At 54.9% G+C, this 13391-nt stretch overlaps 6 protein-coding genes across 6 annotated transcripts, besides 9 other annotated features; 3 read left to right on the forward strand and 3 right to left on the reverse strand.

Annotated features, from left to right (window-relative positions):
* The first annotated feature begins 29 nt into the window (after window positions 1-29).
* Window positions 30-49: a microsatellite.
* Window positions 50-367: 318 nt separating this feature from the next.
* Window positions 368-1579, reverse strand: ACLA_093460 (mannosyltransferase complex subunit MNN9; the record flags this gene model as incomplete). The annotated part of the gene is made up of 2 exons (XM_001273072.1): window positions 368-388; window positions 455-1579. The coding sequence occupies 2 exons, from the start codon at window positions 1577-1579 to the stop codon at window positions 368-370; spliced, it is 1146 nt and encodes a 381-aa protein (XP_001273073.1).
* A 712-nt stretch (window positions 1580-2291) lies between these two features.
* Window positions 2292-3669, reverse strand: ACLA_093470 (putative mitochondrial carrier protein; the record flags this gene model as incomplete). The annotated part of the gene is made up of 4 exons (XM_001273073.1): window positions 2292-2711; window positions 2787-3060; window positions 3143-3307; window positions 3458-3669. 4 exons carry the CDS (start codon window positions 3667-3669, stop codon window positions 2292-2294), a joined length of 1071 nt encoding a protein of 356 aa, XP_001273074.1.
* Window positions 3670-3896: 227 nt separating this feature from the next.
* Window positions 3897-3921: a microsatellite.
* A 474-nt stretch (window positions 3922-4395) lies between these two features.
* Window positions 4396-4424: a microsatellite.
* Window positions 4425-4665: 241 nt separating this feature from the next.
* Window positions 4666-6146, reverse strand: ACLA_093480 (uncharacterized protein; the record flags this gene model as incomplete). Its single annotated transcript, XM_001273074.1, has 2 exons — window positions 4666-5672; window positions 6035-6146. 2 exons carry the CDS (start codon window positions 6144-6146, stop codon window positions 4666-4668), a joined length of 1119 nt encoding a protein of 372 aa, XP_001273075.1.
* A 37-nt stretch (window positions 6147-6183) lies between these two features.
* Window positions 6184-6206: a microsatellite.
* Window positions 6207-7003: 797 nt separating this feature from the next.
* Window positions 7004-7036: a microsatellite.
* A 516-nt stretch (window positions 7037-7552) lies between these two features.
* Window positions 7553-7576: a microsatellite.
* Window positions 7577-9693: 2117 nt separating this feature from the next.
* ACLA_093490 (CVNH domain-containing protein) lies at window positions 9694-10094 on the forward strand (the record flags this gene model as incomplete). Its single annotated transcript, XM_001273075.1, has 2 exons — window positions 9694-9835; window positions 9901-10094. The coding sequence occupies 2 exons, from the start codon at window positions 9694-9696 to the stop codon at window positions 10092-10094; spliced, it is 336 nt and encodes a 111-aa protein (XP_001273076.1).
* Window positions 10095-10386: 292 nt separating this feature from the next.
* ACLA_093500 (GNAT family N-acetyltransferase) lies at window positions 10387-11001 on the forward strand (the record flags this gene model as incomplete). Its single annotated transcript, XM_001273076.1, has 1 exon — window positions 10387-11001. One exon carries the CDS (start codon window positions 10387-10389, stop codon window positions 10999-11001), a length of 615 nt encoding a protein of 204 aa, XP_001273077.1.
* Window positions 10430-10470: a microsatellite.
* A 486-nt stretch (window positions 11002-11487) lies between the features above and the next one.
* Window positions 11488-13266, forward strand: ACLA_093510 (putative GABA permease; the record flags this gene model as incomplete). The annotated part of the gene is made up of 5 exons (XM_001273077.1): window positions 11488-11563; window positions 11614-11674; window positions 11730-11962; window positions 12016-12858; window positions 12950-13266. The coding sequence occupies 5 exons, from the start codon at window positions 11488-11490 to the stop codon at window positions 13264-13266; spliced, it is 1530 nt and encodes a 509-aa protein (XP_001273078.1).
* Window positions 12864-12896: a microsatellite.
* Window positions 12910-12940: a microsatellite.
* Window positions 13267-13391: the final 125 nt, after the last annotated feature.

The raw sequence follows: 13391 nt of genomic DNA on the forward strand, positions 1-13391 counted from the left end.
AAAAAAACACGCAGTACTACACTGGTAACCAGGACAGGACAGGACAGGATACACACTCCAAGCCCGAAACCATCTCGATGGAAATATCTCTAGCTTCGTGAAAAGTCTAAAATAAAATAAAAGAAATCACCATACAAAAAAAAGAAAACCCTACCGAACCAGAACCCGCCAGAACTCCGCAATTGCAGTTGCAGAAACAGAAGCAGACATTGTAATGTAATGAGAATGTAGATGGTTTCTCGAAATCCAACCAATAACCCAATGAGTTGCGCGCAGCGCTTCCCAGGGCAACAACACCCCCTGGAGTTTTTGTTTTTTTCTTTTTTTGGGGGTTTAAATGTTCCTCCGTGTAGGAAGGTTGGCAACCTTACTCATTCTCGTGATACACCTGCAGCATATTATCAGCATTTACCATCCAGATACTACCATGGATACAGGGGGGGGGAGGACATACAAAATAGTCCGGCAGGCCATACACAGAATACCCCAAGCGCTTCGCCATCTTGGCGAAGCCCTCCGTCTCGACAAGATGGTAGAAGGGAAAGGCGGGGAACATGGCGCCGTCGCGGTGGACGTCGGCCTTGACGAGGAGGGCGGTGCCGCCGACGCCGTCGAGTTCGATGACCTTGCGCGGGTTCGGGTTGGCTGTATCGGCGAGGTGGGCCATGAGGGTGCGGTAGGTGGGCAGCTCGGCGTAGCCCTCGAGGAGGATGTCGTCTGGGCCGAGGGTGGCGGCGAGGGCCTGGGCGGTGCTGCTGTCGATCCAGGAGTTGTAGTCGTAGGGGCGGATGTCCATCTTGCGGGACTCGGCGTTGTAGTAGCGCTGGTAGCAGTTGGGGACGAGGACGGGGTAGTTGTGCGCGGTGAGGTCCTGGATGAGGGAGGCGGGGGTTTCAACGATGTCGGCGTCGAGCCAGAGGACCCAGGCGGTGGCGGGGCCGAGGGTGGTGAAGAGGAGGCTGTTGCGGGCGCGCGACATGGCCTCGCGGCGGAGTTTCTGGTTGGACAGCTTGTGGCGCTCCTTTTCGTCCTGCGAGGCGAGCGGCGGGTCGAAGTCCTGGCGGAGGATGGAGATGCTGGCGAAGCGCTGGGCGAGCGGGCCGGCCTGCGTCTTGCGGACGGCGTCCTCGAGCGCGGCGACCGCCGCGTTGCCGGCCTTGTCCTTGGGGATGATGAAGCCGAGCGAGATGAGCTCGTGCGGGTACGTTAGTTTGGCGACGTTGGCCCAGTATTCGGGGACGAAGCGTGCCATCGGGGTTAGGATGAGGATATGCTCGCCCTTGGCCGCCGAGTCGCTGGTACTGCTGAGCTTGTTGAGGTCGTAGTGGACGACGGGCGGCGGCGCTTGCTGGCCGTCATGGCGGACGGGCTGCGACTTCAGGAAGGGTTTCGTCGGTGGGGAGAGAGGGTTCTCGGCGGCGTCTTCGCGTCGTTGCTGCGAGGTGGAGGTGCCTGCGCCGACGGGGGTCGCGGAGGACGACGACGGGGAGAAGAGGAAGACGAGGAAGCCGAAGGCCAGCAGGGCGGCCAGGAGAAGCGTGATGGGGTTCGTGCGTCGCATTGTGCGGGCCACGGCCATTCCTGGCCGTTTTTTTTGTTTCTTTTCAGATGAAATTGATCGAGGACGGGGGGGGCGCGTTGTAAATAGGACGGTAGAGAATTGAAGCTCTGGCCGGGGGTGTCGATCCCGGTGAGGCCAGGTCGAACGATCTGAATCAACGGCGGTGGACGGTGGACGGCACACGGGGCGATTCAATTCAACTCTTTCAGCCAGCAATCAATTCATAACCCGTCAACCTGCGCTCAGACATATCGGGACCAGCAGGAAAATGCGATAGAAGCTGTAATGTCGTGTAGTGCGAGGGTCAAACGAGGGATGGAGGAAGGAAGTGATGATGATGATGAGAGGATGAAGCGATTGCGTTCGTTTCTTTTCTTTTCTGGGTCTGACCTCACACTTCCGGCCGGAAAAAGAACACACGCATTGCTGCACAACGGCTCTAACATTTGCTAATAGTCGGTGGATATAAAGCTAGGGAGTTTTGTCGTCGCCTCCGAGCGTACTCTGGATAATGGATGTTCCTGCAGGGCCAATCTGCCGAAAACGGCCGCTGTTGCATCGATTGGACCTCCACCGTCGCAACGCTGGCACAGGACATTTGACGAGTCGCTGCTTTTGTGATGTCTCATTTCATGCAATATGCTCTATTTACAAGTGGCCGTCTAAATCTATTCATCGGGTCTCGCCCTCTCATCAACAATACCTCGCAAGTGGGCTTGGGGCTAGCGGGCTATGGCAACGACCGCATCACACCCTCAAATGCAACCAAGGCCATCGCATTCGCCGGGAATGCTCTGAGGAAGCAGGGCACAAATCCCCTCCAATACCCCCTCAACCCGCGCTCGCGATAAACCGCCCGCGCCGCATCCTTCCACCGGCGGAACTTGCGCTCGCCGTCGCCGAGCGCACCGCCCATTGGGTCCGTCATCAGCCGCTGCTTGACCACGTCGGACGGGTACGATGTCAGCCAGAAGATCTGCGCCGAGATGCCGCCCGCCCAGAAGTTGATCGCGGGCGCAGACAGCGCCGTGTTGCTCGTCATCCACCGCGTCAGCACGTCGTACGACCCCCACCAGAAAAAGAAGAAGGATCGGAAGAAAACGGTCGCCCAGAGGCCGCGGTATACGCCGGCGATGCCGTGGGTGCGGAGCTAACATCGGCGAGTCAGCTCAAACACACACGCCTCTCCACTGCAGGAGTATTCTCTTTCGGAGAAGCCACTCACCATCTTTTGCAAACAGTCAATCGGCCCGCTATACATCCGTTTCGCCTTGTCGGCCGCATACTGGACCTGCAGTCGTGTCTTGATATGCTCCACGGGCGCCGCAATAAAACTCACCGTCGTCCCCGCGAGGATACCCGCAATCCCGTGCCCAAAGCTCGGCAGCGTAGTCGGGTCCGGCTGGTAACTCGCGAACGGCGTTAGGGCGCGCACTGTCGGCCGCGAGAAGACATTCTCGAGGAGTAAGCGGCGGTACAGCGTGAGGGAACCGAGCATGCTATCTTTCGTCAGCCGTCTTTGCCACCTTGTCACCCGGCCACATGATCCCCCGGAAGGTTGGAACGGAATGCAAGACATACACCGAGTCCATCACCATCCATCCGACCAGCGGCGGCGTCGCCCCCTTGTAGAACCCGCTCACGCCCTCCTTCCGCACCGTCTGCAGCACGCAGTCCAGGGGCCCTTTGAAATGCCCGTCTTTGCTCGTCTGGAGCCGAACCTTGACCGTGTCGAAGCTAGCGTGTCTTCATCAGCTTTGCTCCTCGCTTTGATCACAGGGGACCGAAAACATACGGATGTCCAACTAGAGTACCCCCAAAACACCCAACCACAATCAGCCCACAACCACCCATCATCTTCGTTTATCCGAATAGAATAAAAAGGGAGAGGTAGACGTACCACTTAACTTTGCAATCCCCGAAAACACACCCGCCACGAAACCCTTGTAATTACTCTTCTTCTCCACGGCTGCTGCTGTTGTTGTTGGTAGACCCGCGCCTGCGCCGGCCTTGCCAGACTCCATCTCGCCCCGGTCCCGGGGGACGACGTGACCACTCGAGCTCACCTCCGCAACAACCGGCTGGAGCGACGACGACCTTGCGGTCATGAAAAGCGTGTATGGATGGATGGATGGATGTATGTATGAAGATGTAGGTATAGCTAGCGCCGTTATTGGAGGTGGAGAAGGAAATCGGGAGAGCTAGCGGTGATGCCGGGCCATTGAAGAATGGCTGAAGTTCTTGGAGGTCTCGGGATTCAGGCTCGTTGGGAGAGGTCTAAGGGGTATACTGTATAGTCAAGATATATTCCATGAGATGAATCATGGATGGAGAAAGATAGAGATAGAGATAGAGATAGAGGAACGGATGAAGGCGACTAAATTTCGCTGGGGGGAAAAAGAAAAGGCCCCGCGGAGCAGAGAGGGTGGTTCGGGGAGAGACTGCGCAGCTCCGGGCGGCTAGAGACTAGAGAGCCAGAGAGTCTGGTGGCTGCCGATCGGATTCCATCGGGCTTCTGGATAGTTGTGGAGTCACCCCCTAGACTACTACTGTGTAGTAGTACTGTGTAGTTCTTGACATGACAATGTAGTCAATCTATTGGGAGATACTACAAGGCTCAGGGTGGTGTGTCTCTCATAAATAGGTCTGCATTGCCAAGGTCTTGTTGCTTGCCTGTCGATTGAAAAGCGTCCGTGCTGGATGCTGCTGTGAGAAAGTCCTCGCCACCCCTCGGATCCAGCCATGAAGGGTGTACCGGGAGGATTCAAGTCTAAAATAAACAGTTTTTCTTCCGTCGTCTCCCAGGTCAACAAAATTGCAAGACAAGAGAACAGTCTGGTTCTGGTTCTGGTTCTGGTTCTGGTACAGCTTCTAGGGCTTCAAGTGGACAAGAGAAGAGTGGGCCATGAAGTTACAGGAGAAGTGAAGTGAAGGAAAATCAAGGCTGTGTGGGGTATAGAATAAACATAACATGATACAGGCGAATAAAGGTCCGGGAAAACAATCCGATAAGAAAAGAGATCAGGGGAGAACCGAAAGCGGGCGTCGTCTAGATGTTGCGACGAGTGGGGGATAAAAAAAAAAAAAAAGGGACCATGTAACAATCACCACCCCTTGCTGGTCTTCCGGGACTTTTGACGAGCGCGGTCGGCTTCGCGGGAGATGAGCTTCTCCACCAGATCCGGCGCCGGGCTGGAGGATTGGGAGTCAGCGGACGAAAAGTCGGAGCTGGTGGCACCAATGGTCAAGTAGCCACCGGTTTCCTCCAACGCCAAGGGAGTCACCGGCCCCGGACTGCGCAACGGATCTAGTCTGGGCGCCGATGGGCTCGGCGAGAGCGGCCGAGAGGGCCCCTTGGCGAGAGCCACACTCTCGACCAGTTCTCGATACTGTCTCATCGTGTCCCGGGAGGTCGAGGATGTCCGGTGGGGTTGCTGACGAGATGGACGAGGCGATGCGGGCTGTGCGGCGAGACTCTGGGAGCTGTTCGACGGCTGATAGACGGCCGGATGGAAGCGAGGCAGGCTACCGAGATGGAACGCCGGCACCGACTTGGAAGTGTTGTTGCCTCGGGAGCGAGATGGTTGTGGGGAGGCGGAGCGGGTGGATGGCGACATGCTTGGAGACATGACGGGGGAGTAGAAAGTGGAGCTGTCCGAGCGCATTCTGGACGACGGCTGCTGGTAGGATCGACGTCGATATCGATCACTGTCCGGCTGGGCCACGCGGTCGCGGGTTCTTCGACCGCCCGCCGAGTGTTTGGACTGCGGAAAGTAGTCTCGTTCGAATCGACCGGTCAATGGCGTGACGGGTAGGTCCGTGTCAAACGAACTGCTCGAGGGCTTCGGGATGGGAATTGGTCGAGAGGTCGACGGGGAGAGCACGACAGTCTCGGAGAGATCCCAAGATTCGGAATCTGGAGAGGGAGGAGAGTCAGGAGAGAGGGGCGATGGTGGATTATAAGTCGACGAAGTGGCTGTTAAATCTCGCAAGGATGACAGGGAGGGCCGAGTGGGGTGACCGTGCTTGGCGATCAGACTTTCAAGTTGATCTCGGGCAGAAGCAGTGGAGGGCCGATGCGAGGGCGACCAGGAGGAGGAAGAGAAATTGGCTAAGAGTACACGATCAGCGGGGGGATTCACCAGAGGCAGAAAGGCAAAAAAAAAAAAAAAAAGGCAGAGCAGACAGGCCACACGTGTCAGGTGGGGAGGCAGAGGTTGACAGAGAGGGAGGCCAACAGGCAGGCAAAGGAACAAATCATCAAGATGGCATGCCAATGAGGAGATGCAGTCATGCAGCGATGCTCAGTTGGTCACTAGTAGTTGACGACTCGACTAGTAGGTGTCAACCTACTAGTCGAGTCGTAGTTGTCGTGGAACAAGTGGTCCGCTAGCGAGGGGAAACAGATGCATGAAGAGGGGGGTGGAGAAAGGGAAGATCACGATCAATCTCAATCGACGGATTGAAACTTACTGGAGACTGAGAGCAATGGCGGCGAGGCAATTGAGCTGCAGGAGGACGGATAGAGCGAAGTGGAGGAAGAGGACGAGGCGGAAAAGAGAGAAGATGGTGAGGAGGCAGCCATTGAGGCTTTTATCTGTGGTTTCCTCCTGAGATGAGGGTAATAATAATAATAATAATAATAGGAGGAGGAGTAGGAATGGGGACCCTGACGGGTGAGATGAGCCCACATCATATCAGCCTTGGTTCCGTGTGGATCCTGGATAGATGTAGTAGGAGTGCTCTTCCTTGAAAATGCAGAGACATCAAGGAACAAGTAAATCAATCACAACAAGTTATAATAAGTTTTCCTTTTCCTCTTCCTCACTCAGAAGCTGGAGGAGGAAAAGCACCGAAAAAAAAAAAGGAAGACTTGCGGGGAAAGCTTCACGAAATGAACAAATGAGGAAATACCGAGAAATACAGATTCCTGACCGTCCAAAAACCCCAGGAATGACATGGCGTCATAACGGGAGATGCGGGAAAACAACTTAACAAACAGCTCAGTGGGGAGGAAAGTGGTTAGAGTGGGTCAGGTACGGTACGCTAACCAGCTGGGTACAGTACAAACTACTCCGTACAAGGACCGTGGTACGACCCCGGGTAGTTAATAGGTAATGAATGAATGAAAAGGGATTTTCCCTCCCCCACTTGGCCAGTTGGTGAAATTGATAGTTGCACCACTGGGCGCAAGGGGGAAAGAGGCAGACAGGAGCAAGAGAGAACAGAAACATGCAGCAGACGTATCTCACTCACCTCCGACATAATTCGGGTCGGTGAATATTGCCGCACAGAGTAGTACTCAGCAGCTACTAGCACAGTAGCACCTGAGGATGGTCCAATTCCCCCCTCTCTAGCACGTGAGCCAATTGGTTTCCTGAGGACCTAGCGGGCGCTGCCTTAGCCGGAGGTCCTCAAAGACTTACTACAGTAGTCGTAGGTACCAGTAACCAGTAACCAGTAACCAGTAACCAGTTAAAACCGAGTTGGCTCACTGATGCCGTGGCTTGTAAATTGTAATAATAATTGTAAAGAAAATGTGGTTCACAATGATTGATCAATGACGATCGCGTAGACGAGGTGGTGGCTGATTATCAAGATAAAAAAAAGATGATGTGCAGAAACCAAATGTCAGTGGCTTCAGGTTGGTCTAAAGCAACAGACAAAGGAGTCAAGTCCAGTCCCCCAGGGCAGGGAGCTTGGTCCTTAAGAGCTCCTGGGAAACAAAATCTACGGAGTACACCAGTTCTATCAAATTCCACTACGAGTCTAAGACCTCCTGTAACCACACGCGCAGGCAGCGGATGACCCCGAACCCAAACAACGAAGCTAAAACAAAAACAAGGCAGAGAGGCATTTAAGAGTCATCCCTCATCTGAAGAGGATGGAAGCTGATGGGATCGACTGCTTTTTGCAGTGGACTGAAACCGCTTTCTTCCTGGTGGTGATGGGTGCTGTTTTCTGACTCGCTCATATTATTAGGTCGTGGACAGTCGAGTCGAGTCGAGTCGAGTCTGATATTCTTCTCCAAAGAATGAAACGGTCTACCAGTTCAGTATCTACATCATATTCGATCACCATACTTTACTCTCCATCAAACTAACATTGACAACCCCTCCAAGAGGATGGCAGTTGATGCACAGTCGATCAGAGTCCGTCCGTCAGTGTTCTCCTAATCCAGCCATCCCATCCATCAATCAGATTTCGATCTTCCAGTCTTACTAGGAGCTCACTACTGAGTACTGACTCAGGCTCAAGGCACTAAACCGTTGCTTTTCCCCTCCCAGCCGACCCAGCCAAGGATCTATCCAGAAGCATCAACCAGCCCATCAGCCGACTCGTTCAGTCCGACTTCGACCAGTTGGCTGCATTGTTCACCCCGCCGCCACCTGAGCCACCACCGTCTGTGTGCACTGTGCGTGGTGATGGTAATTGGTCCGTTCGTCGTGTCGTTCTCGGATTTGAAATCAGATCCAATAGTCATGCGTCGGATATCCCTGTTTCCCCGTCTGAAGGAAACCATCAAGGATAGGTAGTCTCTTACTCCCTCCAGTTTGTCAGAGCTAACGGAGAGTTCCAGACACACGACAGGGAAAATGGTGAATCATGATGTGTGTGACTATATGTGATGAAGAAATAAACTGCCATCGTCGATTATTGGACTGACGCTGTCACCTTCATAGTGAATAGAAACCCCACCAGATAAGATCAACCAGTCATGCGCCAGAATCCCTCGGATCGACTGCATCCTCGACCATCCACACTGGAAGATCTCCTGCAGCACTGTATCCCGGCTTCCCTGACTCGAGCATCCCGTAGCTCTATCCCAGACCATCTTCAACTCAGCGATGCAAGACATTTGCGCATCCACGTCTCGTGCCGTCCATCGCTCCCTCGTTCAAGCCTAGTACGATCTCAATATCCAAGTCCTGCAGAGTCCAGAAGATCAGACCGGCCACTGATCCTGATTTGAAGCGCCGCGCGGGTTCCCGCATGACCTAGTGGCTGTGGTGTCTGTGGGTGGCCTGCGCAAGGTGGGTATTTGCGGTTATGGCGGGCTGAGCAGGAGGATGACGGATCCGTGTTCTTCTAGAAAGGCAGTGCATTCCTTGCGGGAGATGAGCCACACCAGGATTGTCCGGCAAAGTAGGCTCCAGGATTATGGAATGGACTGCCTGTTGCGAGGGCCCACTGCAGGTGGTGACATCGCTGGCTGTCTTTTTCAGCCTAAGCATCCTCTATAGTCCTTAGTCTGAGAAAGGCTGCGTAGTCCCTAGCCGTGGCCAACAACCCTCCGTGGCTCGTACAAATCATCAGTACTCTTGATCTCCTCGTCGCTGAGCTGCAAGTCCAGCGTTTCTCGGGGCTGCCGTAGCCCATGCAGCCGACGCGGAGGCCGCTGGAGCCGAGTTGGGATGTATTTCATGGTGGCGGCAGCTGTGGATAATAGAGTTCTATCGATGGTGTCTGGTATCTGGTGTCTCAGGTGTTGGAGGTGGGTATTTATAGCTATGACATCTGTCGGGTTTAGCCAGCACCAGCCGGTTGATCTCCAATCCCTGTTGGTTCTAACTATGTAGCCAGATCACCAACCTAAAACCACTGTCGCATGCATCTCTGGGCTATATCTACTTTCGAGACGTATTTCCCCACTACGACTTCCATGACCGAATGCTATCCATTCACCTATTGACCGTTAACTCTAGTGACTACCGGCGGCGCATCCAATAATAATCATCTCCGCTTCAGTCGTCCGGCCCTGGTATGTTCTTCCCGCCACAGTCGTTTTCCTCGAATTGCCTAGAGGTGGCTCCGAGTGCAATGGACTGTCGGATCTTGGCTGTAAAGTGATCTCCTGAGCATGGTAGTGATCTTTGCAAGGATATGGCAACGGCATTCATACATCCACCTCTTCACAATGATCTTTTCTTTCTTTCCTTCTCAAACAATCTACTCTGATGCAGTACTGTCATCCCATGGAAACCGCTCCCACTCTGCCCACGGACACCCCCTTGACCTCAACATGAGCTGCAAATGACGTCCAGCGCCATCCCCCATATATACAGCATCTCCATCACACATCTCACCCTCTCAACCCAGGACAAGCGAGAAAGCTGGCAGAGATCATCAAAATGGCCCTCCGTGGATTCAACACCTCCTCCGACACCATCACCCTCAAGGGCAACCACATCCTCTGCAGCCGCTGCAAACGACCCGACGGCTCCTGGGGCTTTTCCGAACTCGATCTGAATGATTGCCTGGGCAACAACAACGGTATGAATACATCACCTGTCTCTACAGCTCTGGCACAAAGGAAAAGGGGTTAACGATGACGATAGGCAAGTTTGTCTGGGGCGGGGGCTCGTTCGCCGACAGCGCGGCGCAGGTCCATCTTGCGCTGGAGGGAGCGGATGCGAGACCGATGCTGCATGCGCAGCTGAATGACCGGCATGGCAGCGTGCAGTCTGCGTCGGTGAATCTGGCCGAATGTATCCAGAATGAAGCTGGGGGGTTGGAGTATATGCATTGTTGAGGGGAGGGGACTACTCGCTTGGCTTTAGACTGGACGACGGAGTAGATATAGATACTATGTATACTATACGAGACGAGACGAGAGATGAGGGATTTGTATTTCCCGCTCTTCTGTTCCATCTTCCCTCCATCCACCCTCTGGAATCCTCTATCATACTTCAATAGACCTCAACCTACGGAGATGTCGTGGTTTTGGTTGTTTGGGGGTATAAATATACTTCTTGATAAAGATGGTGAGGATTTAGTGCACGCCCTGTCAATGGCATCAGCCCCACTGATAACTATTATATAAAATGTATATCGCCCGTCAATCTCCTCTCGTTCTTGGAGAGAGGTCTACCTACCCAACTCACAATCTACCTACCTACCTACCTACCCTCACAATGAACACAACTACTCCCTCCTCCTCCATCACCATCCGCACCCACAAACCCTCGGACATCGACTGGATCATCAGCCGCCATGCCGCCCTCTACGCCACCGAATACAACTTCAACGACAAGTTCACCACCCTTGTCTCGCAAATCGCCCGATCCTTCCACCAAACCCACCACCCGGCCCTCGAACGCTGCTGGATCGCAGAACACACCGCCAGCACCGGCGACCCGACCCCAGTCGGCTGCATCATGCTGGTCAAGGACAGCACTGAAGGCCCCGACACGGCGAAGCTGCGCCTACTGCTTGTCGAGCCGAGTGCGCGCGGCATGGGCGTCGGCAGGTCCCTGATCCGGACATGTGTGGAGTTTGCGCGGCAGGCGGGATATCAGCGGATCGTGCTGTGGACGCAGAGGGTGCTGGATTCGGCAAGGCGGCTGTATGCGGCGGAGGGATTCCGGTTGAGTCGGGAGGAGGAGCATGAAGGGTTTGGGACGGTTTTGGTCGGGGAGATCTGGGAGAGGGAGTTATAGTCTTTACCCTTATTCTGTCGTGGGGGTGGTTTAGGGCGGGTTGGCTTGCGATGTTGTCGTCCGTCTTATCAGCACAGACATGGAATTTCTTGTCGATTGGTCACTTGGGGGGATCAGGACTGCGTTATCTCTTACTTCAACTGAGTCCTGAGTCGTACAATGGATTATGATTCTGGCATGCTGATATCCTACTGCACGCTTATACGGCATCTGCGTGTTTACTATTCGACTCGATACTGACTGACCCACCAGGCCATCGCGGAGACCTACTCGATTAGGAATCCTGCTTGACTATCTATCTTATCAAACCAACATGGTTCTACTGACACTGCGGGGAGATATGAGAATACAGGCATGTAGGGGCGTCAATATAGTTCTCAGATGGTCAAGAGACTTAAAAACCCCTTGCTGCGGCAGGCACACTCGCCCTCTCGCTCTGTCCTGGTCTATCGGAGTCAACACTCATTGGATCTTGCATTGCAAACCATGAGTGAAAAGAAAGAAGCGTTCCAGCCGACGGTCGAGGAGGATGTCCGGCTTGGGAATCTCGGCTATGAGCAAGGTGTGTCCGTTGTCTTCTGATACACGCGGCCCCTACTAATATCAGCGCAGAACTCAAACGCACCTTTGGCCTGTTAGGCATGATTGGGTTCAGTTTCAGCATCGTCACATCGTGAGTTCTCATCTATGGCCCTCTCTCTGCTGGAAGTGAGCTAATGGTCCCCCAGATGGACTGCTCTGAGTGGTGTATTCATCGTCGGAGTCACGTCGGGAGGGCCTCCGGTTATGATTTATGGCTTCATCGGGGTCAGTCTTCTCACCCTGGCCGTTGCGATCCCCATGGCAGAGATGTGCTCCATGTATCCCGTCGCGGGAGGCCAATACTCTTGGGTAGCGGCGCTGGCACCGCCAAAGTTCGCTCGAGGGCTGTCGTATATCAGCGGATGGTTCATGCTCATAGGTAAAGCGGCTGTTTCGAGAACCCTGACGGCGGCGGGATGCTGATCGCAGCAGGTGTCCTTGCAATGGGAGCGACCAACAACTCCATCGCCGCCAACTTCATCCTCGGGATGGCCAACCTCGTCTTCCCCGAGTACAGCATTCAGCGCTGGCAGACCGTGCTCGTTGCCTACCTCGTCGCCATCATCGCGGCCGCCGTCAACATCTGGGGCCCTCACCTGCTCAACCGCATTGCGCGCTTCATCCTCGTGTGGAACGTGGCATCCTTCCTGATCACCATGGTCGTCCTTCTCGCCACAAACGACCACAAACAGCAGCCCGCCTTCGTCTTCGTCGAGTTCCAGAACTTCACCGGCTGGGGCCCCGCCATGGCTGCCATCGTCGGCATCCTCCAGTCCTGCTTCGGCATGTGCTGCTATGACGCCCCCGCCCACATGACAGAGGAGATGAAATCCGCCTCCACCGAAGCCCCCAAGGCCATCGTTCTCTCCGTCGTCCTCGGCGCAGCCACCGGCTTCGCCTTCCTGCTCACCCTCTGCTTCTGCATCGGCGACATCACCGCTACTGCAAACACCCCCACCGGCGTCCCCGTCCTCCATATCTTCTACGACTCCACCGGCAGCAAGCTCGCCGCCTGTTTCCTCGCAGGCATGATCGCCGTCATCGTCCTCGTCGCCGGCAACAACCTCCTCGCCGAGGGCTCCCGCGCCGTCTACGCCTTCGCCCGCGACCACGGCCTCCCCTTCTCCGAAACCCTCGCCAAAGTCCACCCGACCCGCCACGTCCCCGTCAACGCCATCCTCCTCACCCTCGCCGTGCAGCTCGCCCTCGACGCAATCGACTTTGGCACCACCACCGGCTTCGAGACGGTCATTGCCATCGCGACGGAGGGATTCTGTATGTCCTCCTCCTCCTCCTCTCCCTCTTCCTCCTCCCACCCAACAGGACATCCCATCCTACCCTACCCTATCCTATGCTAACTACCTAGATCTCTCCTACGCAATCGCCCTCCTTAGCCGTCTCCTGGGCTATGCCACCGGCCACGCCCGCACCATGACCGGACCCTTTGCGCTCCCCGCCTGGCTCTCCCTGACCCTGAACGGACTGGGCCTGCTGTTCCTGCTCTTCGCGGCCATCACGTTCAACTTTCCCAGCTCGTGGCCGATCGCGACGCACTCGATGAATTATACCTCGGCCGCTATTGGCGTCGTTGCGGTGATCGCATTGATGACGTGGGGTACCACGGGGCGGAAGCATTTTACGGGGCCTGGGGTGGCAGTATACTTGAACCGTCATGGTGCATGAAGATGCGAGTGGTGGAGGCAATGATTCGAGAAAGAAACATAGTTCTATTTCGCCATTACTGTAACACGGGGGATCCCCGTCCCTTGAATCTGAATAGGAATAGAAAGATACATCACAATCATCAC

The sequence above is a fragment of the Aspergillus clavatus genome, genomic scaffold (genome assembly GCF_000002715.2).
Source record: "Aspergillus clavatus NRRL 1 1099423829798 genomic scaffold, whole genome shotgun sequence".
In the NCBI taxonomy this organism is placed as follows: Eukaryota; Fungi; Ascomycota; class Eurotiomycetes; order Eurotiales; family Aspergillaceae; genus Aspergillus; species Aspergillus clavatus.